The sequence below is a fragment of the Camelina sativa genome, chromosome 19 (assembly GCF_030686135.1).
Source record: "Camelina sativa cultivar CO46 ecotype springtype chromosome 19, ASM3068613v1".
Taxonomy (NCBI): Eukaryota; Viridiplantae; Streptophyta; class Magnoliopsida; order Brassicales; family Brassicaceae; genus Camelina; species Camelina sativa.
In genome coordinates this window covers 17215021-17238924 of record NC_141898.1, presented here as the reverse complement: position 1 = coordinate 17238924, position 23904 = coordinate 17215021, and the positions used below count along the sequence as shown (strand labels likewise).

Sequence of the window (23904 nt, the reverse complement as noted above, 5' to 3'; positions counted from 1 at the left end):
TATCATCTAACTTACCATATTAATTTCCTTTATTAAATTATTCATCAAAGAAAATACTTTGATATCTAACTTAACATATTAATTTGTTAATTATCATTATACTTTACCTCTCATTTTTATATATGAGTCTATTTTTTGAAACAAATAAATTATCATATTATTTATTATAATTAAAATATAGTTTTATTTCTGGATATACCATACATTGAATTTTAAAAAACAAATATAAATGGTTCAATCTATAAAATATTCAAGCTTTAGTATTATTATTCTTTTAAAATAATATCTATTGAATTAAAAAATTTACTGATTAACGGGTCAAATTTGAATATTTAAATTCAATATCATATTTTTTTTGTTGAATTAATAATTTTATATTATAGAATAAACTTTAAATAATTTATTTTGAAATATTTTTAAAATATTGAAACTTGATATAAAAGTTAGAAACTATAAACACTCTAAATTGAATTGTTATAGCAATGTCAATAATATGTCACTATAATATGAAATAATTTCAAGAAATCAAGTATATTAAAAAAAGTATAACAATATATTAAATTACTCATAATATAATAACTCGCTTTTTAAAAACCAAATTTACAAAATTATGTTTTATAATGACATTCAAGTCATGATATAGAATATACATTGTTGAAATAACTTCACATACATAAACTAATACAACATATTAAAATTTTATTTTAAAATATAAAATATACAAAATTTTGTATAAAATAAAATTTAATCAGTGTTATAACACGAGTACTTATCTAGAATCATTAAAAATACAAAATTTACAAAATAGCTGTCTTTTTTCAAGCCATCATATTTAGCATATGATTTTATTGCATAATGTTTTATCCAAAAAAACTTTTAAAAACAATCACATAAATTATATTTTATATAAATATTATAATATAAATAAAATAAATTTCAACTTGTGCTCTAGCACATGTCTTAATCTAGTATATATAACATTTTGTTAATGAGAGGACTTTGATTTTATTGAAGCTTAAGTAGAAATATACAGTTTCTATTTACAGTTGGTGCATTGGCTTATAAAAATGTAGAAATATACAGTTTCCATTCCTTTCTGAACATTGCATGGGTTTTTGTTGGGTTATGAGTCTAATATGTTATTTTCTGTTTGTTAGGAAAAATATAACTAGCAAGTATACTAAAATACATCTACGTATGTTCTTGACTTCAACCCGAATTTATAAGAATCTACAAAATGTTTATTCATGACTTTTGTTTTCATTTGATGGTTTCTTTGAGTATTGTTTATAGATAGAGAAAAAAAAAAAATATTTTTCGTACTGATTACTAGCTAGAATATTAATTATTGCAAAAGATAATAACACAAAAGCACAAATTATGCATTAAGATTTAAGAATCGTGATCCCTAAAAACCCTAAAGAGAAGACATGATGCAAAAAGAAGAGAAAACAAAATTATAATATATAAAAGACACACATGCAAACCCTAAGATACCATTACAAGTCACTTTATGCTAAATGGTCCTTGGGGATCGAGCTGTCCGCATAGAATAAGATAAGTTGTGTAGAGAACACGATCCTTACAACCGGTTCGATGCTCAACAATTGCCTCACAAAAGAACTTGAGTTGTTCCAAAGTACAACATCCCAACATTTGTCCTAACAAAAGAAACAGCCAGTTAATTTTTTCAGTGCTCTCCTTTATCACAGGCCTCATGTCAGTCTTGCATGCCTCGCACGGAATCAGTTCCGGAGCTAACCATTTAGCCGGTGCTCGAGTACGCATCACCTCCTTGTTATCCCTAATGTACACATACAATTCCGAAAACTTCTCCATCAGATTGTAAGATATCGTATGAGTCATATCGCAAGGTTTGCAGTGGACTTCGCCAGAGATCCTGTTTATATTATTGGCAGTCAATTCACTGATGGTATGATGTATGGCTAGCTTATTCGTAGACCATGGATACGGTGGTATGATCACCTTGTCATCCTCAGGCACAGGCACAGGCACAGGCACATGCACCTTTTTTTTAACCGCACCCGCTTTTGCTAATTTACGACGTGCTTGCGCTCCTGGTTTCCGACCTCTGCGGGGAGTTTCCAAGGCGACGGTTTGAGGAGGGTGAAGGAGTTGTCCGGAAGGTTGATAATGCAACGGGACCTCTAATCTGGGAGTTTGCATGGCCACGGTTTCAACCTGGTTCAGTTGAGAAAGGTGAAGGGTTTGTACGGAAGGCGATGAATATAGCGGAAGAGCCTGTTCGGGAAAAATCCTAGGGTTTGTACCGTTAGTGATCAAGTATTCAATTAAAGACGTCATGTGAGGTGGTTGAGTAGGAGAAGGTTGGATAATTCGTGGAGGATCGAATGATGTCAAGAGTTGCATGAACGTGCCCTGACCATGGCCTTGTTTCTCCACGGGATCTTCTTCTTGAGGAACCAACCGGCCTTGTCTGTTCACTGGATTTCTTCGTTGAGGTAACCCTAAGGACAGATCGAGATTGAGATCAAACTCAGGATCACTATTTTCGTCAGCCATGATGGTGTAGAAGTGGTAAAGAGAGATTTAGGTTAAATCTGTTGTTAGGGTAAATTGGGAGATATGAGTACAACGTAGAGAAACAAGGATGTGAGATCTGGAAAAGCTTTAGTTGACATTTACATTAAGGGTATATATATAGTGTTGTTTGTTAATGAATGATTTGTATCTGACAATATATATTTATTTAATTTACTATTCGCGAAAACGTAGGAGCCTGTACAATTTTCAACACTATCCACATTGACTATTAATTAGTTCTTTACTGTATTAAGTTTTTTTGTCATTGTCAAATCTTGCATAAACTTATCCATATATATTGTTAAAAGGTATATACTGTACGGGTAATTAAAGCATGAAATGATGGTACGTACAAATAGATTTAAAAAAACAAACCCAAAAGATTCCAAAAGTACCATAAATCCTAGATAAATAAATTAGAACCTTAAAACTTCCTACCAAAAACTATAGAATTAACGAATATTTATAAAATAATTATACTCTCTGTTTTATAAAAAGTATTATTTTGACACAATTTATAAATTAGGAAAATATATAATTATACGTGTTTATCTTTTTTTTTTAAGTGATTAATGGTTTAAATTCAATGAAAATAAGATTTGGGTTAAAAGATATAATAGAAAATTTAGTGTAAATAACACGTTGAAGTTGTAAAATGACATTCTTTTTGTGAAAAAAACCTTAGAACAACATTCTTTATGAAACAGAGGAGTGCATATTTTTTTTTTGTTCAATAACTTCGATTTCAAAGTAAATTCATCCATATCTTTTACAAAAAGAATTATTACCAACTTCCAGTCTTTTACGTAGGTCTGGGCAAAATACCTGGACCCGAAGACCGATCCAAACCCAATCTGAACCTGTATCCCAAAATTTTAAAATACCCAAACGAATTTCAAAATTTTAAACCCAAAAATCTGAACCAGATCCATATAGTTTGGTTGAGAAAAAAAAAAAAACTTAACCATCTTTCAAAACTTTTCACTAAAAGTCTAAAAGTGAGTTATCGACATGGCCAAGTAAAAATTTCATAAATTTGAAATGAGATAAAACATGTGCTTACTAATAATGATATTAATTTTGGGGGTAAAAACAATTTTAGTGGTATGAAAATTGCTCATACATTATTTAAGAAAATAAAATTAGGCACAAGAAAGAATCAAAACTTTACAAATGATCAGATTTGGTCCATCCAACTTTCCGTATAAAATATCTCATATCCAAGGATCACGTAAACGAACCACCACATACACCAAAATCGATTGAATTCCGAAGTAGTGGATTGTAAGCTATGGGAATAATCATATTCTCCTCAGTTTTTTGGAACACATTCTCATTTTTGTTAGTCTTTAATACAAAATTATATTATAACCCGCACTATGTGTGAAGCAAAATAATTATTAAATAATTTTTATTTACAAAATATATTACACTTATCGGTGAAAATATTGTATAGAATATAAAATTTGTTTGTGTAGTATATATAGTTTTTAGTTTTATTTGAATATGTAAAATTTTGGTATAATAATTAAGATTTATCTCATATGAATTATTATATCATATGAATCAAAAGTTCTTAAAATTTCATTTTAAATATTTTATGAAAATGTAATTAAAGGATACAATTAAGTTAAAAAAAAATTGAAGAATTCAATTTTAGGTGTTTTTTTTTGTGGGCACATAAAAAACGTCCATAGTTTTTTTCAGGAATATCCATAAATTTTGTATTATGAAAAATGAATGGTAAATAAAAGTAAAAAAATAAATTATATATAAAATTTTGATAGTTTCATTTATTTATTTTTGATAAATTTTGCCACATGTCAAAAATTTATTGATAATGTGACTTGTAAAAGATATTAAAAAGAAAAAAAGATAAGAAAGAGGTAAAAATTGTTGAACAGTTTACAAATCAATAAGACATATTTCAATTTTTTTTTCTCTTTTTACATGATTATATGTAAAAAAAAATATTTTGATTTTCTTCAATTTTTTTAGAAAATTTAACGTGGCTTAATTTTATTGGACAAATGATTTTCTGCTTTATTGGGATTAAAAGATTTGATGGAAGTGAAGTGACCTTAATGTAGTGGCAGAAAGTAAATCCATTTGTAGAAGATATATCCCGGTTCTTACGAATGTAGGAATTTGACTAATGGTCGGCCAGTTGTGGCGTAATGGTTAAAACACACATATCTTAACCGTTAAATACCATAGATGTCACGTGGCGAACAATGATTAGATCGGGCATTGTGTACTCAATCTGGTGCTTATGCAGCGGATCGCAGCTCTCTCCCATCTTCTAAAATTCTAAGTTAATAACCCCCTTTTGGCCTTTGCTCTCTCTCGATCCCAGCTTCCGAGTTCTGACTCTGAGAGTCTCACAATCGAAACAGAGAGATCTGAATAACACTTTTGAAGATCAGCGATGGCGCAACCACTCGTGAAAAAAGACGACGATCACGATGATGAGCGTATGCTTTTCCCATTCCTCCTTTTTTTTTTTCTCTTTTCGTTCCACCATATCTGTTCCGCAATGCTCAGATCAGTTTGTTAGCTTCGAGATCTATGATTTTTTGGGAATTTTATCCTAGTGTAATTGATTTCTAGATCTCGATTCTGATATAGTTATCTCTCTTTACAGTGTTCCTAAGTTTTTACGTATCGATTACTGCGTTTTCTGATCCAGAATCATGGCTGTAGAGTGTGTGTGTGTGTGTCATGTTATTATAGAATACGGGCATTATTTGTTATCATCCTGGATCCGGTTTATATGGTTGGTTGCTTATTTCGGTTGCTAATGTTTTGTGTGGCTCAGTGGAGTATTCTCCATTCATGGGAATTGAGAAGGGAGCAGTGCTTCAGGAAGCGAGAGTCTTCAATGACCCTCAGCTTGATCCTAGAAGGTGCTCGCAGGTCATCACGAAGCTTCTTTATTTGCTTAACCAAGGAGAGGCATTCACCAAGGTCAGTTTTATCCATGCTAATGGGAACTTTCTTTTTAGAGTGATATTGTTCCTTTATCCGCAAATTTGTTGTTTGGTATTGTAATGTTAGGAGTGTGAATGCAATGTTATTACTGAAGTTATCATCTTCCAATTTTTTTTTTTTTTTTTTTTTGGGTTCGTGTGCAGGTTGAAGCAACAGAAGTTTTCTTTTCCGTTACAAAGCTTTTCCAATCAAAAGATACTGGTTTGAGGAGAATGGTCTACTTGATCATAAAGGAGTTATCTCCATCAGCGGACGAGGTCTGTTGTACCTATTTGGCTTAAAAGCGGCATCCTACACTTTACTGTAGGTATAATTTCTGATAAGTTGTTTGTCTGTTTATTTTTATAGGTTATTATTGTAACTAGCTCCTTGATGAAGGACATGAACAGCAAGATTGATATGTATCGTGCAAATTCTATCCGTGTCCTTTGCCGAATTATAGATGGAACCCTTCTTACACAAATTGAGCGGTACTTGAAACAAGCTATTGTGGATAAGAATCCTGTTGTTTCAAGTGCAGCTTTAGTCAGTGGACTTCACATGCTTAAGGTGTCCTTTACACGCCAAATATACTATCCTCTCCTTTTACGCACCAAATATATTAGCCTGTTTCGTACGACTGATACAAGTGCATTGTTGTTTCCAGACAAACCCAGAAATTGTTAAAAGATGGAGCAACGAGGTTCAAGAAGCTGTCCAGTCTAGAGCAGCCCTTGTTCAGTTTCATGCCTTGGCTTTGCTCCATCAGGTACAGTGCTTGATCTCGTATTCGGAAAGTAAATTGTTTCTTCTTTTCTGATATTTGGGATCTAAGTTTAGCATTCATTGACAAGTAGCATCTTTTATGCAAAGGGTTTTGGAGCTTACTACTAGATATATTGATTAGAAACATAAGCAATAAGCTTCTGTAGTTTCTTTGTAGTTATATGCTTATATATAATATGGTCAATGCTATGAACATATTACATGTTTATGTATACATACGCTTTATTTTTCTGCCATTCTTTCATGGGACCATGCCACAGATGTAAAGTTCAACCCTGAGCTGCTTTTTTTATCAGTATGGTTCAACCTGTATCTGAAGGCATCCTCACGGATTCTGCCTATGCAAATTACTATTAGGTTCGAGTTACTACATATCATGTGTCGCTGCTGTAGGGTTCTGTGAATCATATATGCTTAACTGCTGTTACATTGATGTAGTTGTTTTTCCAACTATATGTCTGCCCTTCTCTACTATAAGGTATTGAGAATTGATCTAATGAATTAAAATTATTAATTGACATATCCAGATACGTCAAAACGATCGCTTGGCTGTCAGCAAGTTGGTTGGTACCTTGACGAGGGGAGCTGTCCGCTCTCCTTTGGCCCAGTGTCTATTGATACGATACACCAGTCAGGTTTGTCCTTATATTTTATATAATATGATATATGGGTAAAAGTCTTTATGTGATACCCAACTATAGTCTGTACTATTCAGATAATCCGAGATATGTCCAACCACGGCCAGTCTGGGGAACGTCCATTCTATGATTTCTTGGAGAGTTGTCTGCGACATAAGGCAGAAATGGTGATCCTTGAGGCTGCCAGGGCTATCACTGAGCTTGACGGTGTGACAAGCCGAGAACTGACTCCAGCAATCACTGTGCTCCAGCTCTTCTTGAGTTCCCCTAAACCAGTGCTGAGATTTGCTGCTGTTCGGACTCTTAACAAGGTGACAATACATCTCAATAAAAGTATTCTCTTTAATTCCTGACAAACACTGAAAGCTTGTTTCTGAGTTTTTTTTAATATAGCCTCATAATTGTTTTTTATCGAGGATAACGAGATACTACACAGGCATTGAAAAATCTTCTCTTTACACTAAATGGAGGTTTGAACTATACACAGGTTGCAATGACTCATCCCATGGCTGTCACCAACTGCAACATTGATATGGAAAGTTTAATTTCTGATCAGAATAGAAGTATTGCTACACTTGCTATTACCACACTCCTGAAGACAGGGAATGAATCTAGTGTGGAACGGTTGATGAAGCAGATAACTAATTTCATGTCAGATATTGCCGATGAGTTCAAAATTGTGGTTGTGGATGCCATAAGATCATTGTGTTTGAAATTTCCACTGAAGTATAGATCACTGTAAGTGAAGTTGTTATTAGTAGTTTCGGTATGTAGCATAACTACTTTTTCTGACGACTTCAAGATGTTTAGACTTTTATTCGACCCTGGTATATTACAAATCTGCCTCGCCCTTTTGGATTTGTAGGATGAACTTCTTAAGCAACATTCTTAGAGAAGAAGGTGGATTTGAGTATAAAAGGGCAATTGTAGATTCCATCGTAACCATTATCAGAGATATTCCAGATGCAAAGGAAAATGGATTGCTCCATCTTTGCGAGTTCATTGAAGATTGTGAATTCACATACCTTTCAACACAGGTAATTGTTTTTTGACATCTTTAGTCTAGCATTATAATTGAAGTGGATTATGTTTTCTTTGTTATCTAAATACCTTTATCCTGTTTCTTGCGTAGATCCTTCATTTCCTGGGAATTGAAGGGCCAAACACCTCAGATCCGAGCAAGTATATCCGGTATATATATAACCGTGTGCACTTGGAGAACGCAACTGTGCGAGCTGCTGCTGTTTGCACACTTGCAAAGTTTGGGTTTATGGTTGAAGCATTGAAGGTATAGTAGTTATCTTATTTAGCATCATTAAATTTTGGTTCTTGTTTATCATCCTTGGTTGCTGACAAAGATAAATATCAATAAATGTCTTGCAGCCCCGGATTACTGTCTTGCTGAAGCGCTGCATTTATGACAGTGATGACGAGGTTTGTGACTAGTCCTATTGACAACTGATGACTATATTGTATCTCATTGTGTACCGGTTGCATTAGTTTACATGGATTTCTCTGTGTGCATGCAAGCTTCTTTTCTTAGTAGAGACACGAATTTCTGTTTAATAGTGCCTTTAATATGAGTTTTTCCTCTTTTGTATCTTCAGGTTCGTGATAGAGCAACACTCTTTCTGAGTGTACTTGGTAATGATGGCCTCGTTGGCACTGACAATGATAGCATATCATTTTTATTTGGTTCCCTGGAGGCCCCTCTTGTAAACATGGAGACAAGTCTTAAAAACTATGTGAGCTTCCCAGATCCTCATTTCCACCCGATATATACTCTTTGAGACATCAGTTATCTTATATATCATTGATTCTTCAGGAGCCCTCTGAAGAAGCTTTTGATGTTGACTCTGTACCTAAGGAGGTCAAATCGCAGCCACTTGCAGAGAAGAAAGCCAAGGGTAAAAAGCCCACTGGTCTCGGTGCTCCACCACCTGCACTTGTTTCTGGTTTTGATGCATATGAAAGAATTCTTTCATCTATTCCAGAGTTTGCCACCTTTGGAAAACTTTTCAAGGTTTGAATAGATGTTTTCTGCACATCGCATCTCTTTTCAGTTTACTTTTATCCACTAATCCTGATTGGTTAAACGTGTTTCATTCTCAGTCTTCTTCACCTGTGGAGCTAACTGAAGCAGAAACAGAATATTCAGTCAATGTTGTAAAGCATATCTTCGAGTCTCACGTTGTGTTTCAGTATAACTGCACAAACACAGTACCAGAGCAATTGTTGGAGAGGGTAATGAGCATGATGATGTACCACATGATCAATTAATTGGATGCCACTGAACATTGTTTGTTGACGACTTCTATCCTCCTCCTTTGTTTTGTAGGTCAATGTCATTGTAGATGCTTCAGAAGCAGAGAAGTTCAGTGAATTATCTTCGAAACCACTAAACTCGCTCCCTTACGATTCCCCTGGTCAGACCTTTGTTGCGTTTGAAAAGCCTGAAGGAGTCCCTGCTGTTGGAAAGTTCTCAAACACATTGACTTTCATTGTCAAGGAGGTACGTTCATACCTGCTTGGTAAGCTTTCTCTTTCATCCACTTGTAGTAGACGGAATCACATGATCACGGTTCTTCTCATGGGTATGAGCAGGTTGAGCAAAGCACAGGTGAACCATTGGACGATGGTGTGGAAGATGAGTACCAGCTCGAGGACCTTGAGGTTGTTGCTGCTGACTACATGGTGAATGTTCGTGTTTCCAATTTCAGGAATGCATGGGAAAACATGGATGAAGAAAACGAGCTTGTGGATGAGTATGGACTTGGCCCAAGGGACAGCTTAGGGGAAGCTGTAAAAGCTGTAACTGATCTTCTTGGCATGCAGTCTTGTGAGGTTAGGCGTGCTTCTCCCTTACTTAGTTACTGTTTGTTAACATTATTGAAAGCTCTCTCCCCTTGTTGTTCTCAAGTCATTTTTTTTTTTGGGTTTTGGGTTCAGGGGACGGAGACAGTTGCGAGCAACGCAAGGTCACACACAAGTTTACTATCAGGTTTGTACATAGGGAACGTGAAAGTGTTGGTGAAGGCACAATTTGGAATGGACAGCTCAAAAGAAATTGTAATGAAACTGGCTGTTCGAGCAGAGGATCCATCTGTCAGCGATGCGATTCACGCACTTGTTGCCAACGGCTAAACATATCCAAGCGTTCTTTGCTAGAGAAAGACATCGAGAGAATCTATAACTATATGAATTTTCTTATACCCTGTTGGTATTTTGATGTTGCCTCAACATTTTTGGTGTTTGCTACGTTTTACCATTAGTATAAATATTCTTTTGAGCATTTGAGTATCAGTCGTTTATCTTTTCTTTAATAAAGGACAACATTTATATGAATTGGAGAAAAAAAAGAAAAACCAAAATGACTACATGACCTGAAAAAAAAGTGAGTAGGAACTATAGGAGACTTGAGGAATGAGGCTTCAGCTACATAATTCGCAAGGAAGGAAAAAGAAAGAAAAAAGAAACGAACATGATAACGAGAGGCAAATACAGAGAAGAGGAGCTTTCTGATCCGTTCGTCTCCGTTGCTTTATCTGAAGTCACATATTTATTCATCTCTCCTCTTATGCTTCCATCTCCTGCTCTTGGGTAGACGCAACTGTTATAACCTATAAACAGGAAAAGCCGAAAATAATAGAATAAATGTTAGTGTGTAACATTTGTAACTCGGTCGCACTCTTAATGTAGACATGAAAAATTTAGAAATATATTGTCATATAATCTGTATCATATTCCTATTTAACTTCTTTCTACGTACCTAAAGACAAATTTAATAAGTTTAGAAAAGAAAAGAAGAAAAAACAAACAAAGTACAAATAAAAGTTTATTAGTTTGTATTAAGAATAAGAACCCTAGCTAGAAAAAGACTTACAAAATGTTATGAGAAAATATAATATAACTTTATAATTATTTGGGTTTATTGCTTATTTATTTAATTCGTTCTTGTAACATATCACATGTAGCATGACTTAAGAATCTAATGAACTCATGAATGTACCTAATTGATGTTGGTTTAGAACTCACATGCAGCTTTCTTGAACCATAATAAAATAATATTGGCTGTCCCAGTCTCATGAACTCACGATTTATAACAAGTAGGAAATGAAAGATGAAGAGAGGAAAATAACTTACTAGGGTTGTCGGAAGTGATCCTCGCGGTTTTGGAGAAATCGCAATCCGTAGGGTTTTCAGGAGATTTTTGGAAATAGAGATTCATGGCATAGGCTGTATGAGACATGAGATTGTTAGGCTCGAAACAAACCCCTCCTGGCATTATTGGGCCACAATCGATTCCCTGACCACAAACCCAATCTAGACTATCTTGCAACTGTTCTTCAGTCGCATCATCCTTTGGCACACACCATCCCATCGATGTTGCTTCTCCCAAAGGTGGAGATTGTGACGTCTACTATCATCACAAATAACATTCACTAGAACTGGTTAACTATCTTATAAATAAGCAATTCATGCGGTCTAGTGGTTGAAAGATTCACATTGTCGTTTCATGCAACTATGGTTCCCTAAAATAGCAAGAATATATATCCGGCTTTTCCTATGCCGCGGGGGATTAGATCAATGCGGATGCGAGATCCCATGGTTAATTAATTAGTTATATGTAATTGGTCATATTATCTTAGTACCTGACTACTAGTAGTTTTACTGAGGCCAATGTCGTAGGCCATCGAAAGGTCAGGCTTGAAAAGGCCAAAAGAACGTTCAAAGGAAGGACCAGGCTTGAGATTTTCATCAAATAGAGCAAAAATGTAAGTGTCGATGGATTTGCCGGGCATGAGCGGAGTCCCAACCATGGACCTCAAGTGAGAAACAAGGTTCCCATTGTAAGCCTTAGCATTCTCAACACTCGGACCCACCTCGTTACTGTCACCGGTCGATGGCCAACCAGTTTCGGCCACAACCACTTCCACTTTTTCGAATCCCATCGATTTCAAAGCTGAGTGCACCGCATCAACCTAGGCAAAACCACATGTTTGTATCAGTATAACGTGTGTCGATGTGTGCAAATGCTGGTTCTATCTTACTATAATGAGTTTGATTCTTTCTAAGTGGAAAAACAAAAGGAAATGTAAAGAGAGATAATTAGTTCCTCACTACAAAATTTTTTTTTTGGACAACAATTTAAGGGGGGATAAAGTTATTAGTAATAACTTATTACTAATAAATAAAATTTCCAACGTTCAAATACAGACTTTTCACATGATTTACAATCATTATATAATTGCAATAAATAATTGAAGATCTCGGTGCAGCAATATGAATATTGTTATATAATAAATGAACCATACCTTGAGACTGAGACCAAATAAACAAATGCATAGCTGTTTATTAGATTAAATGATTAATTAATAATGTACACTATATCATGACGTTTGAGCTGGATTTTGAAATACACTAAGCGGTCCACCAATTTCAAAACCAAAGACTTGCCTACTTCACAGTTTGAATAGCAAGTTCAAGAAAATGTTATAATAATAATACTCTAATTTGTTTAGTACAGAACCGATCGAGCATGAAGTTTAGATATTACAAATACAAGTGTAAGTAATTTTACCTGTGCATCGAACATGTTCATGTACTTGATTCCAGTGTTAGAGTCGACCCGTCCCGCGTTAGGCTGAAAAAGGCAAAACGCTAGCGTTTCGGGTCTCGGGTCGCTCTGGTACGCAAAGAACGGGTACGGGTTGATGGCAAAAGGTGACCCTGTATCGCTAAGGAACTGTAGAATGACCTTTAAACCAGCCTGATAACTGAGCGCAAACGAACCAGCTGATGGCGGTTCGGAGTTGCCAAGCACCGTCATTGCGTGGACCGTAGACACCTTAATTTTTCCGCCTAGTGAAACCGCCTCGAGAGCCTTTTGGATATTTTGCATAGCCGGGAGAAGTTGGTTCACCAGATTCAGGTCATTCGACAATAATAACTGCACCAAAGAAATACTTAGTTACTTCCATACATTTTAATTGAAATAACACATTTCTATTTTTTGTTGTTCAAGTGATCAAGTCGAAGGACAAAGTTTACAAAAATAATATCAACAAAACGGATTCTTGAAAGCGGGGATGAATCCGTGAAAGATTTGTGGATTTTATCAAGAAACGCAATAAAAGATGTGGGATATATTTGATTTAAGAGGAGGAGTTCACCTCATTGCCAACATTGATGAGAATGATGTTGGAGGCAGGATAGAAAGGGAGTACGTTGGAACTGATCCATTGAGAGGCGACGTTGAGATCCGAGGCTATAGACGGGAGATCACCATTGGCTACTCCGATAACAATGCCAATACCGGTGCCAGCCAAGGATTTGATGATGGAGGGATCGGCATTGTATAGCCTCACTTTTTGGATGGAGGTGGATTGGAGGAGTTTGGCCGTTTCGGACGGTGCTGGGAGGTTGTCGGCTAGTAAGCCGTAGTTTACTCCGATAAACGACTGTGCATTTGACGGCGGAAAAAAGAAGAGAATGAAGAGGAGAGGGATGAAGATGGAGAGAGCCATGGAAACAGAGGAATGTAAGAGGAAGTGAGATTTGAAATGTTAAAAGAGTAATGAAGATAGAAGGTTAGGTTAGTGCAAGGGTGAGAAGAAATATAGTTTATTAGTTAGTGTAAGGTTTTTACAGAATCCCGAAGCTCACATGTGCTGATTTTAAACTACAATCCATTTGCTGACTTCTCTGCCACGGGTTTCCCCGTTTCTTACAATATTTATATTATGGAGATTTCTTTCAAATTTTGTTATTAGGTGTTTCATGTTTCGTAGGGGATTATAATTTCTCAAATAGCCAATTAAACACCAACTAATTAAAACAAAGACTGATTTTGCTCTTTATTTTACATTTTAACGGGATACAATCTATACTAATAAAAAGTAGGAGCTATAAGCTCCTAAGGGCGTCCACATAGGATTTTAAATAACCAATAGAAATTTGACATATCACTTATTAACATTTTATACAATTTCCAGAATTTCTATATTAAGTATTATTTTAAATAACCTATCATGATTTGACATGTCATTCATTAACATTTTTTAAATTTCCAGAATTTTTTAGAAAAAAGAAAATTCTAAATTTATGGAAATCAAAGAACTAAGCACAATATCCCACATCGGCTAGAAATTTTTTAGACTATGGTTCATAACCAGTATAAATAAGATTAATATGCTTCCAACAACAAATGAGCAGGAAAGCTTGATTTATCAGGCGTCCAAGTTTAAAAGTTTTATTCGGTTTGATCCGGTTTTTTATTTGATCAAATTAAAACTTTAAAAAGTTTCAAAAAAAATATTAGAATATTTTAAAATTTTAAAATTTTAAATATTATAAATATTGAAACTTTTAAGAGTTCTTAGCTTTTAAAAAATATTTAAATATTATAAGTTTTAAATTTTAAAAGTTTAAAATATTATAAATATTGAAAATTTTTTAAAGGTTCAAATTTTATATTTTGAAACCTTTTAAAAGTTTAAAATATTATAAATATTGATGCAAAACATAAATTATCTTATTTTTCTACATTTGTGCTTTTTATTTCTTATGAGCTGTAAAACATATTTTTGTGTATGATTTTAGAGATGAATTGATATTCTTTCATTAATTTTTTATTTTTGGGTCTAAGGAAGAAGGATTGACATCGCAAGACCTTAATTTGATGTTTGAGTCAAATTTTGAGGTTTAAAGAAGAAATATGGACGACAAACACACATGTTTTATTAGCTATACATAGGTATGACCAGGGTTACGGTTGTCACGGTTAAGGTTTATTAACCATCGGTTATGGTTAGAAAATTTTGTAACATTTACCAGAACCGTTTAACAAACGGTTAAACGGTTACGTTTAAATATGGTTACGGTTCAAGCGATTAGTGTTATATACGGTTACGGTTATTTGATAATATGATACAGTTGATATTATTTGATGATATAATATAATTGATATTATTTATTTATAGTTAATATGTTCGTATAGTGTACTCATATTTCTATATATCATATGATTCATATTAAATAAATAATTATTAGTATATTTTATTATGTTTTTAAAATATTATACACCAAGTAAGGATTTTTGTTTGAGAAGTTTTTAAACGCGTTGATCTAAAACCAAATAAGTATATGGATAAAATTGTCAATAATTGGGTGCATGTGTTGACTATGCTGGTAATCATGAATTTTACAAATTTTATGAGAAAATAAATGCTTTTGTTCTTGGAGTTTGATGGATTAACAAGTTGTGTGGTAGTCTAAAAAAAGGTTTTTCAGTGGAAGAATGTAAAGAAGTTGACGAGGAAGAAGAAGAAAAAGAGTATAACGAAGAACTAAACGGTAAAAGTTACGATGACAATTAACACAAAATTTGACAATGAAAATGACAAGAAAGAATATGAAGAATAAGAAAACATTGAATAAAAAACACAAAAACATAGGTGGTAGCGATCAATTAAATATGAAAACGAGTTAAATTCATGATTATAAAATTGTTTCGTTTTTCTGGTGGTCAAAAGAAATGGTTTAGGATATGTGAGGTCATCAATTTGATTTGCTTCGCCTGGACGTCAAGTTAAATTTATGATTTTTTTTATCAGATTTGATTTTATAACACAACTGATTTTTATATTTTAAAAAATTGTGTATCTGAAATTTAATTTTTTTTTCTTAGTACTAATTTTAATTTTTTTATGAGATAATATTTTATTACCGTAATCAATCATATATAATTTTTGTCAAAATATATCAAATAAATCCATGCGTAGCGTGGGTTCAAAACCTAGCTTATAAACCTTTTAAAAGTTTAAAATATTACAAATATTGAAACTTCTAAAAGTCTTAGCTTTTAAAAGGTTTCAAAATATTATAATTTTTAAAGTTTTAAAAATTTCTTAACATTTAAAAGGTTTTGAAAAAAATTAATTTATAAATTTTAAAAGTTTAAAATATTAGAAATTTGAAACTTTAAAAGGTTCAAATATTAAATATATTTAAAATTCATGAAATATTTTAAAATATTACAATTACTTAACCTCCATAGAAATTTTAAGACATTATATATATACCAATAAAAAGTTGAAGCTATAAAATCCTAAAGGTGTCCATATAGGATTTAAAAAAAAACAATAAGAATTAGATATTTCACTAATAACATTTTTGGAAATATAGTAGTAATCTATATTATTGAGATTTTTTAGAAAAAAAAAAATCTATAGAAATAAAAAAAATATGTACAACGCCCCACATCGGCTAGAAAATTTTAGACAATGGCTGAGAACTATTATAAATAAAACTAATATGTTTTTAACTATAAATTTAGCAAATTAAAATTTTCAAAGGTTTAGATATTTATTTTAGAATGTTTAGAAATATTATAAATACCTCCATAAAAATGTTAAAATATTATAACTATTTAAAGTCTATAAAAATCTAATGTGTCATTAATATTTAACTCTAAAAACAATAAAATGTTACAAATATTTAAACTACATCTAAAGTTTGAAATATTTTAAATATTTAATCTCCATTAAAAATTTAAAAGTTAAAGAATTACTAAATATTAGTTTGTGCTTTATATCTCTTATTAGCTGTAAAACATATTTTTGTGTATAACTTTACAGATGATTTGATACTTTTGCAGTAAAATTTTTATTTTTAAGTTTAAGAAAGAAGGATTGACGTTGCAAGACCTTGATTTGATGTCTTTGAGTTTAAAGAAGAAGGATCGAGGAAAAGCACAAATATTGTTTTAACTATACATGTATTCATATTACTTTCTCTCCAAGTAAGGATTTAGGTTTGAAAAGTTTCAATACGTGTGGATCTAAAACCGAGTAAGTATAAAGATGAAATTATCAATAATTGGGGTGCATGTGTTGCCTATGCTGTTCTTCATGAATTGCACAATTTTTACGAGAAAAGAAATGATTTTTGTCTTGGAGTTTGATGGGTTAACAAGTTGTGGAGTAGTCCAAAAAAAAGGTTTTTCAGTGGAAGAATGTGAAGAAGTTGACGATGAAGAACAAGAAGAAGAGTATAACGAATAACCGAACAGTAAAAGTAACGATGAAAATTACCATAAAATTTGACAATGAAAATGACAAGAAAGAATATGAAAAATAAGAAAACATTGAATAAAAAAACAAGAAAACATAGGTGATAACGATCAATTAAATTAAAAAAACGAGATAAATTCATGATTATAAAATTGTTTCGTTTTTCTGGTGGTCAAAGAAATGGTTTAGGATATGTGAGATCACCAGTTTGATCCGCCTCGCCTGGACGTCGAGATAAATTCATGATTTTTTATCAGATTTGATTTTAAAACACAACTAATTTTTATATTTTTAAAAATTGTGTATTTGAAATTTAAAATTTTCCATAAGATAATATTTTATTACCGTCATCAATCATATATAATTTTTATCGTTATAAGCTTCTAAGGCTGTCCACATAGGATTTTAAACAACCTATCGGGATTCGACATGTCACTTATTAACATTTTTAAAAATTTCTAGAATTTTCTATATTAAGATTTTTTTTAAACGACCAATCGCTATCAGACAACTCAATATTTAACATTTTTGAAATTATGTTAAATTTTTATATTAAAATACTTATAAATAAGTGTATTTACAACGTCCCATATCGGCTAGAAAAATTTAGACAATGGCTGAGAACAATTATAAATAAGACGAATATGCTTTTAACTACGAATGAGCAGGAAGCTTTTATCAGGCATCCAAATTTAAAAATTTAAAAGTTTGAAATATTATAATTATTGAAACTTTTAACATATATAAGAAGTTTAAGTATTATTATTATTAAAATATATAAGAAGTTTAAGTATTATTATTATTTTACTCTAAAAAATTTTAAAAGATTCAAATATTATAAATATTTAAAACATTCAATCGGGATTCGACATGTCATTCATTAACATTTTTTAAATTTCTAGAATTTTCTATATTAAACGACCAATTGAGATCAGACAACTCAATATTTAACATTTTTGAAATTATGTTAAATTTCTATATTAAAAATAATTATAAATAATTATAATATACAACGTCCCACATCGACTAGAAAATTTTAGACAACGGCTGAAAACGATTATAAATAAGACTAAGATGCTTCCAACTATGAATGAGCAGGAAGCTTGATTTATCAGACGTCCAAATTTTTTAAAAAAAATAATAGTTTCAAATATTATAATTATTAAAACTTTTAAAAAGTTCAAATATTATAAATATTTAAATTTTATAGGATGTTTAAACATATTATAAATACATCCACAGATATTTTAAAATATTATAAATATTTAAACTCTATCAAAAGTTTAAGTATTATTAATATTTAACTCTCAAAAATTTAAAACATGTTTTTATGTATGACTTTATAGATGATTTGATATTTTTTATGTAAAATTATCTTTTGGGTCAAAGGAAGAAGGATTGACATCGCAAGATCTTGAGTTGATGTTATTTGAGTTAATTTTTGAGGTTTAAAGAAGAAGGATCGAGGACAAGCACACATGTCTTATTAGCTATACATGTGTTCATATTACTTTCTCTACAAGTTTTTGCAATTATGTAGTATTAAGGATTTTGGTTTGAAAAATTTCAATACGTGTGGATCTAAAACCGAGCAAGTATACAGGTAAAAATATCAATAATTGGGTGCATGGAGTGAATAAACTGGTCCATAAAATTGCACAAATTTTATGAGACAAGAGGCAATGATTTTGGTATTAGAGTTTGATGGGTTAACAAGTTGTCTGACAGTCTAAAAAAAGGTTTTAAATGATTATCCAGTGGAAGAATGTGAGGAAGCTGATGAGGAAGAGGAAAAAAATGAGTATAATGAATAACTAGACGGTAAAAGTAACGATGGTATTTATCATGAAAATTTGACAATGAAAATGATGAGAAAAAATATAAAGACTAAGAAAACAATGAAAAATAAATCACAAAGACATAGATGATGGTGGTCAATTAAATATGAGAAAATAAGATTAATTCATGATTATAAAAATATTTTGTTTGTCTGATAGTAAAAGAAACGGTTTAGGATATACTAGGTCACCAGTTTGATCCGCTTCGCCTGGACGTCCAATTAATTTCATGATTCTTTTGATCAGATTTGAATTTTTAACACAAGTGACTTTAATATTTTTAAAAATAAAATTTTACCAATCAATCGTAATTTAAAATTTTATATAAACTAATATTTCATAACTGTTATCGATCATATATAATTTTTACCAAAATATATCAAATAAAACTAATAATAATAAGATAAAATTATTACGATGCAGTTTAAAAGAAACCTATAATTATCTGGTTAGATAAGTCTATTAAGAATATAAACCTATAATATCAACCGTATCATATTATCAAATAACTGTAACCGTATATAACAGTAACTGCTTGAACCGTAACCATATAAAAAATATTAATCATGAATTTATTATTATCTCTTAATTATCTCTTAATTTTAATTTAACCACACTACGCGTGGGTTTATTTGATATATTTTGATAAAAATTATATATGATTGATTACATTAATAAAATATTATCTTATGAAAAAATTAAAATTAGTCTAAGGAAAAAAATTAAATTTCAGATACACATTTTTTAAAATATAAAAATCAGTTGTGTTATAAAATCAAATCTGATTAAAAAATCATAAATTTAACTTAACGTCCAGGCTAGGCAAATCAAACTGATGACCTCACATATCCTAAACCATTTTCTTTGACCACCAGTAAAACAAACAATTTTATAATCATGAATTTATAGGTGGTAGCGATCAATTAAATATGAAAACGAGTTAAATTCATGATGATAAAATTGTTTCGTTTTTCTGGTTTTTCTGGTGGTCAAAGAATTGGTTTAGGATATGTGAGGTCATCAGTTTGATTCGCCTCGCCTCGACCTCGAGTTAAATTCATGATTTTTTATCAGATTTGATTTTATAACACAACTGATTTTTATATTTAAAAAAATTGTGTATCTGAAATTTTTTTTTCCTTAATACTAATTTAAATTTTTTTATAAGATAATATTTTATTACCGTCATCAATCATATATAATTTTCATCAAAATATATCAAATAAACTCACGCGTAGCATAGGTTCAAAACCTAGTATTAAAAAGAAAGAAGGAGATAATAATATCGTTCAATCGTCTCTCTAATCTTTATTATTTTAATTTTTTTTTGGACAAGTCTCTCTCTAATCTTTATTTGATTATACATCTTTTTCAAATTTAATCATACTTTCATTCATATATTGTTTTCAGTGAAATTTTCATTGCTAGTTTTTGGTAAAAAAAAATTCATACAAGATGTGGTTAAAGATGTGGTCGTGCGGTGGGAATCGTTCTCAAATGTTACAGAGCAAAAATCGTTTCTTACAGTTTGATTGGCGCCCCAACGTATTAAGAAGCATATAAAATGTGCTTTAAGACCTATGTTGCATGAAAACATAAATGGATATGCGAGAAAAAAACATTTCAGAAACATAAATAAATATAGATGTATTTTGGAAAAGTGTATATATATATATAATTTTATTATATAAAAGTTTGATGTCAAAGTTACTCATTAATAAGATTGTGACACATGTCAATTGTATCATTCAGATGTTGACACATGTCAATTCTAAGTTTATTAAAAATTTTAGAAATAAAATATAAAAATTCAAAATCTACCATGAAAAGGTTATATATAAAACTAAATAGAGAAAAGAAAACGTAAATTTATTTAAAATCTTTTTAAGAAAAAAAAAACTTTGTAAACTTCCAAATGTAAAACAAAAGTTTTGTTTTTAACAGTTTTAAAAATATTTAAAGGCAATTATAAGAAAATTATAAAATTTAAACAGTTTTAAAATTTAGAAAAGATAATTGTAAGGAAATTATATATTATATATCATAAAATTCGAAATTATAATATTGTTTACTTATTTTAATGTTAAGTTACTAATTTTATAAAAAAAGAATTCCTTTTTATATAAGATAAAAAAATGATTGTGAAAATTATACATTAATTAATGTTTCTAGAAAAATGTAAATACTCACCTTTACATAAAGAAAAAGATTGTTGAAGTAGAAAAAATAAAAAATAAACATAGAATATCTCATATTTTTTTCACCAATCAATTAATTTATTCAAAAAAAACCGTTATTGTAATATATACAATAAGAATATGTAAGATTAACGTATTCTTTTTTGTAACCATAAAAATGTTAAAGTGAAGAGACATATAATTTGTTATTTAAAATGTTCATAACGACAATTTGTTGGTAGTAGTAAAGACTCAAGAATATATTTTAACTGTAAAATATATTTATGTGTACAAATACACTTTTAATGTTAACGTAGATAGTAGATTTGTAAATGAATATATATTAGTGTATTATAACAAAAAAAAAACTATTGTCTATAATTAAAAGTTTATCTCTTTACTTACTTTTATACATTGTTTTTACTTACGAAAAAAATAAATATCTATTCTTTTTTAAATTTAATTTTATAATAACTTTGAACTCATCTACAACTATTTTTTTTAACTAAAAGTGTATCTATTTACTTTTTCTTTTTTTTTCAACCAAACAATAAATTTAAAGGAAATTCTTCGGTTAGTTGTCCAAGCTGGAGGGAAGGAGTTTACAAAATAAACTTCAGAAATAAGAGAACGCGAAGCACGGACAAGACAATCTACCTTCGTATTTGACGCACACGGGATCCAAGAGATGAAAAATAGTGGGAAGGACTCCAGCGAGTTAAACTCATCGAGCATGTTGGAGAAAGACGACCAATCTTAAGGGGACTCAACCATAGTGAATAACTCAGCACATTAGTCTCGAAATGTTGACAAGGGATCCCTGAAGCATGTATCCGCTCCATGGCCCACAACAACACTTCTAACTCAGAATGTAGGGGGTAGGGGGAGAGGCTCTGTCTTAGACACTTGTCCCCCAACAACAACGTTCACTCCTCACCAACGCAACACCACCAGCCCAATCCTGAATGCACATTAGTTGCTTTCCAAGAACCATCAATCTGAAAACCAGGTGAAGAAACCTGGACATCCGAAGACGGGAATGGAGCTGACATGACCGCCGTAAAAGAGAGCGCCTCTTCGCAGGCTAACTTATCGCCCAAAGCCTAAGCAATTATATTATTCGCCTCGATCTCTAAACATTGAATTTTTTTTTTTATGGCCTTTCAGATTGTCCATAAAATCTATGGTAAGTGAAGAAGTTGATTAGGATCACCCTGTTGCAAGGTTCCCTCCAGAAAACAAAATTCAAATTTGAGTACACCGACTCATATGGAAAACCCTTTGACAAGATCGGAGTGAGAGATAAATCCCAAACTTCACACGAGCGAGAGCATTCAAAGAAAATGTGATTAATAGTCTTAACAGTAGAGTCGCACCTTTTACACCAAATACCACATTGAACACCTTAGTGTATCTATTTACTTTTATAACAGTTTTTACTTACTAAAAATATTTACTTTATATTTTTTTTTGTTAAATTTAATTTATTTTAAAGACATTAAACCCACATATCGCGCGGGTCCTAATCTAGTAATAATATAATACCAAAACCAAAAGTACTAAATATCAAAACCATTTTAGATTATTTTTAAAAGTTTAAAAGATTATAATTTAAACACTTAAGAGTTCATAAATTTAGGTTTTCATATATCCTATATTCTTGTACTATATTAGGTTTTGAACAAACTGTTAAATCACTGCAATGAGATTGTTGAACTGGATGTTGAATAGAGGTGAATTAATTGATGTTGAAAACATTCAACAGGTTGAATAAAGAGAAAGAGGGACTAACGCTGCCATGCAACAGAGTTATGAGAGGCTTCCAGCAGATGGACTCCCTCTATCAGTTTTTTTTTCTTTTTTTTTAATGACAATTTGTGGAATGATTAGGTGGAAGAGAAAGAAAATGATGTGGAATGTAAAAAATTGAGGTGAAAGGTGTTGAATACTATAACCATTGTACATGGTCTAAGAGATCATCGTTAACGTCAATCATGATTGTTTTTGAAGTAATTGTGTGAGTAAAAAAGGTTACCGGCTCAAGCTTTTAGTGTCCAATTGTAATATGTAAATAATACAATTGATGAATGGGGAATACTAATGCGCAAAGTGAAGTTGGTAAACAACATAAATGGGGTTTGAATTGTTCTAAAAGTCCGTATAAGATCCAAAGCATACAAATTTTAGCTGTTTTCGGTTATTAATTTTGTTATCGGTTTTGGTCAGAGGGTTCCATGATTGGAGAGAATCGAAGAATTGTTTTTGTGATGTGTGGGCAGATAAAAAAATCAAAACTTAGTCCTCGAGCAGTAATATGAAAATGCGATATAAAAAGAAAAAGATGATAATAGCAAATGTAACAAATCAACGCTAGAGAGACCACCGTGTCGAAACAGATGTAGAATTTATGTATAATATGTACCCCATGACAAGTGTCAATAAATGGTCTCGTCGCATTATTATTATTTCTTCCGTGTAGCAACTTATGCGAATCTAAAAGAATGTAAAAAGTAAAGAGTGATCGTACTTATGGAAGAAAACCGATATAAAAAGTTAAAAAGGCTACAATATTCATATCATGCAGGTCACAGAAACAATACGCATACGCACAAGACAAAAAACACCATTGCAAAACATTGACTCACCAATTTCTCTTCTAACATTCACAAAACACCATTACAATACATGAGAAGAGGAAAAATCATACCATTGGATGTTCGGTATGAGTGTGGGAGAGAGGAACGTGGTGAACTTATCCCTGTTTGGCACCAGAAGCAGGGCATTTAGAGCCCGAGACACGTCCTCCTGGAGTTCCGGCAACATTGCAGCAGTTTCTTCTTCGAAGTTGTTGCCTTAA

At 31.6% G+C, this 23904-nt stretch overlaps 3 protein-coding genes across 4 annotated transcripts; 1 reads left to right on the top strand and 2 right to left on the bottom strand.

Annotated features, from left to right (window-relative positions):
* Window positions 1-1505: 1505 nt before the first annotated feature.
* Window positions 1506-2616, bottom strand: LOC104768091 (uncharacterized). The gene has a single exon (XM_087500536.1). The coding sequence runs from the start codon at window positions 2542-2544 to the stop codon at window positions 1507-1509; it is 1038 nt and encodes a 345-aa protein (XP_087356662.1). The 5' UTR covers window positions 2545-2616; the 3' UTR covers window position 1506.
* A 2037-nt stretch (window positions 2617-4653) lies between these two features.
* On the top strand, window positions 4654-10251 carry LOC104708817 (coatomer subunit gamma). Its single transcript, XM_087500926.1, has 17 exons — window positions 4654-5039; window positions 5384-5532; window positions 5700-5813; window positions 5905-6105; window positions 6203-6304; window positions 6849-6956; window positions 7037-7270; window positions 7447-7697; window positions 7825-7996; window positions 8092-8247; window positions 8343-8393; window positions 8567-8704; window positions 8785-8982; window positions 9072-9203; window positions 9298-9471; window positions 9564-9803; window positions 9909-10251. The coding sequence occupies exons 1-17, from the start codon at window positions 4994-4996 to the stop codon at window positions 10101-10103; spliced, it is 2661 nt and encodes an 886-aa protein (XP_087357052.1). The 5' UTR covers window positions 4654-4993; the 3' UTR covers window positions 10104-10251.
* On the bottom strand, window positions 10005-13576 carry LOC104766919 (glucan endo-1,3-beta-glucosidase 7-like). 2 transcript variants are annotated; one of them, XM_087500929.1, is made up of 5 exons: window positions 13133-13576; window positions 12541-12909; window positions 11612-11941; window positions 11103-11376; window positions 10252-10579 (listed from the first exon to the last, which is right to left on the bottom strand). In XM_087500929.1, the coding sequence occupies exons 1-5, from the start codon at window positions 13484-13486 to the stop codon at window positions 10395-10397; spliced, it is 1512 nt and encodes a 503-aa protein (XP_087357055.1). In that variant the 5' UTR covers window positions 13487-13576; the 3' UTR covers window positions 10252-10394. The 2 variants fall into 2 exon arrangements, with proteins under 2 accessions (XP_087357054.1, XP_087357055.1); XM_087500928.1 differs by lacking the exon at window positions 11612-11941 and having other exon boundaries at window positions 10005-10579.
* Window positions 13577-23904: the final 10328 nt, after the last annotated feature.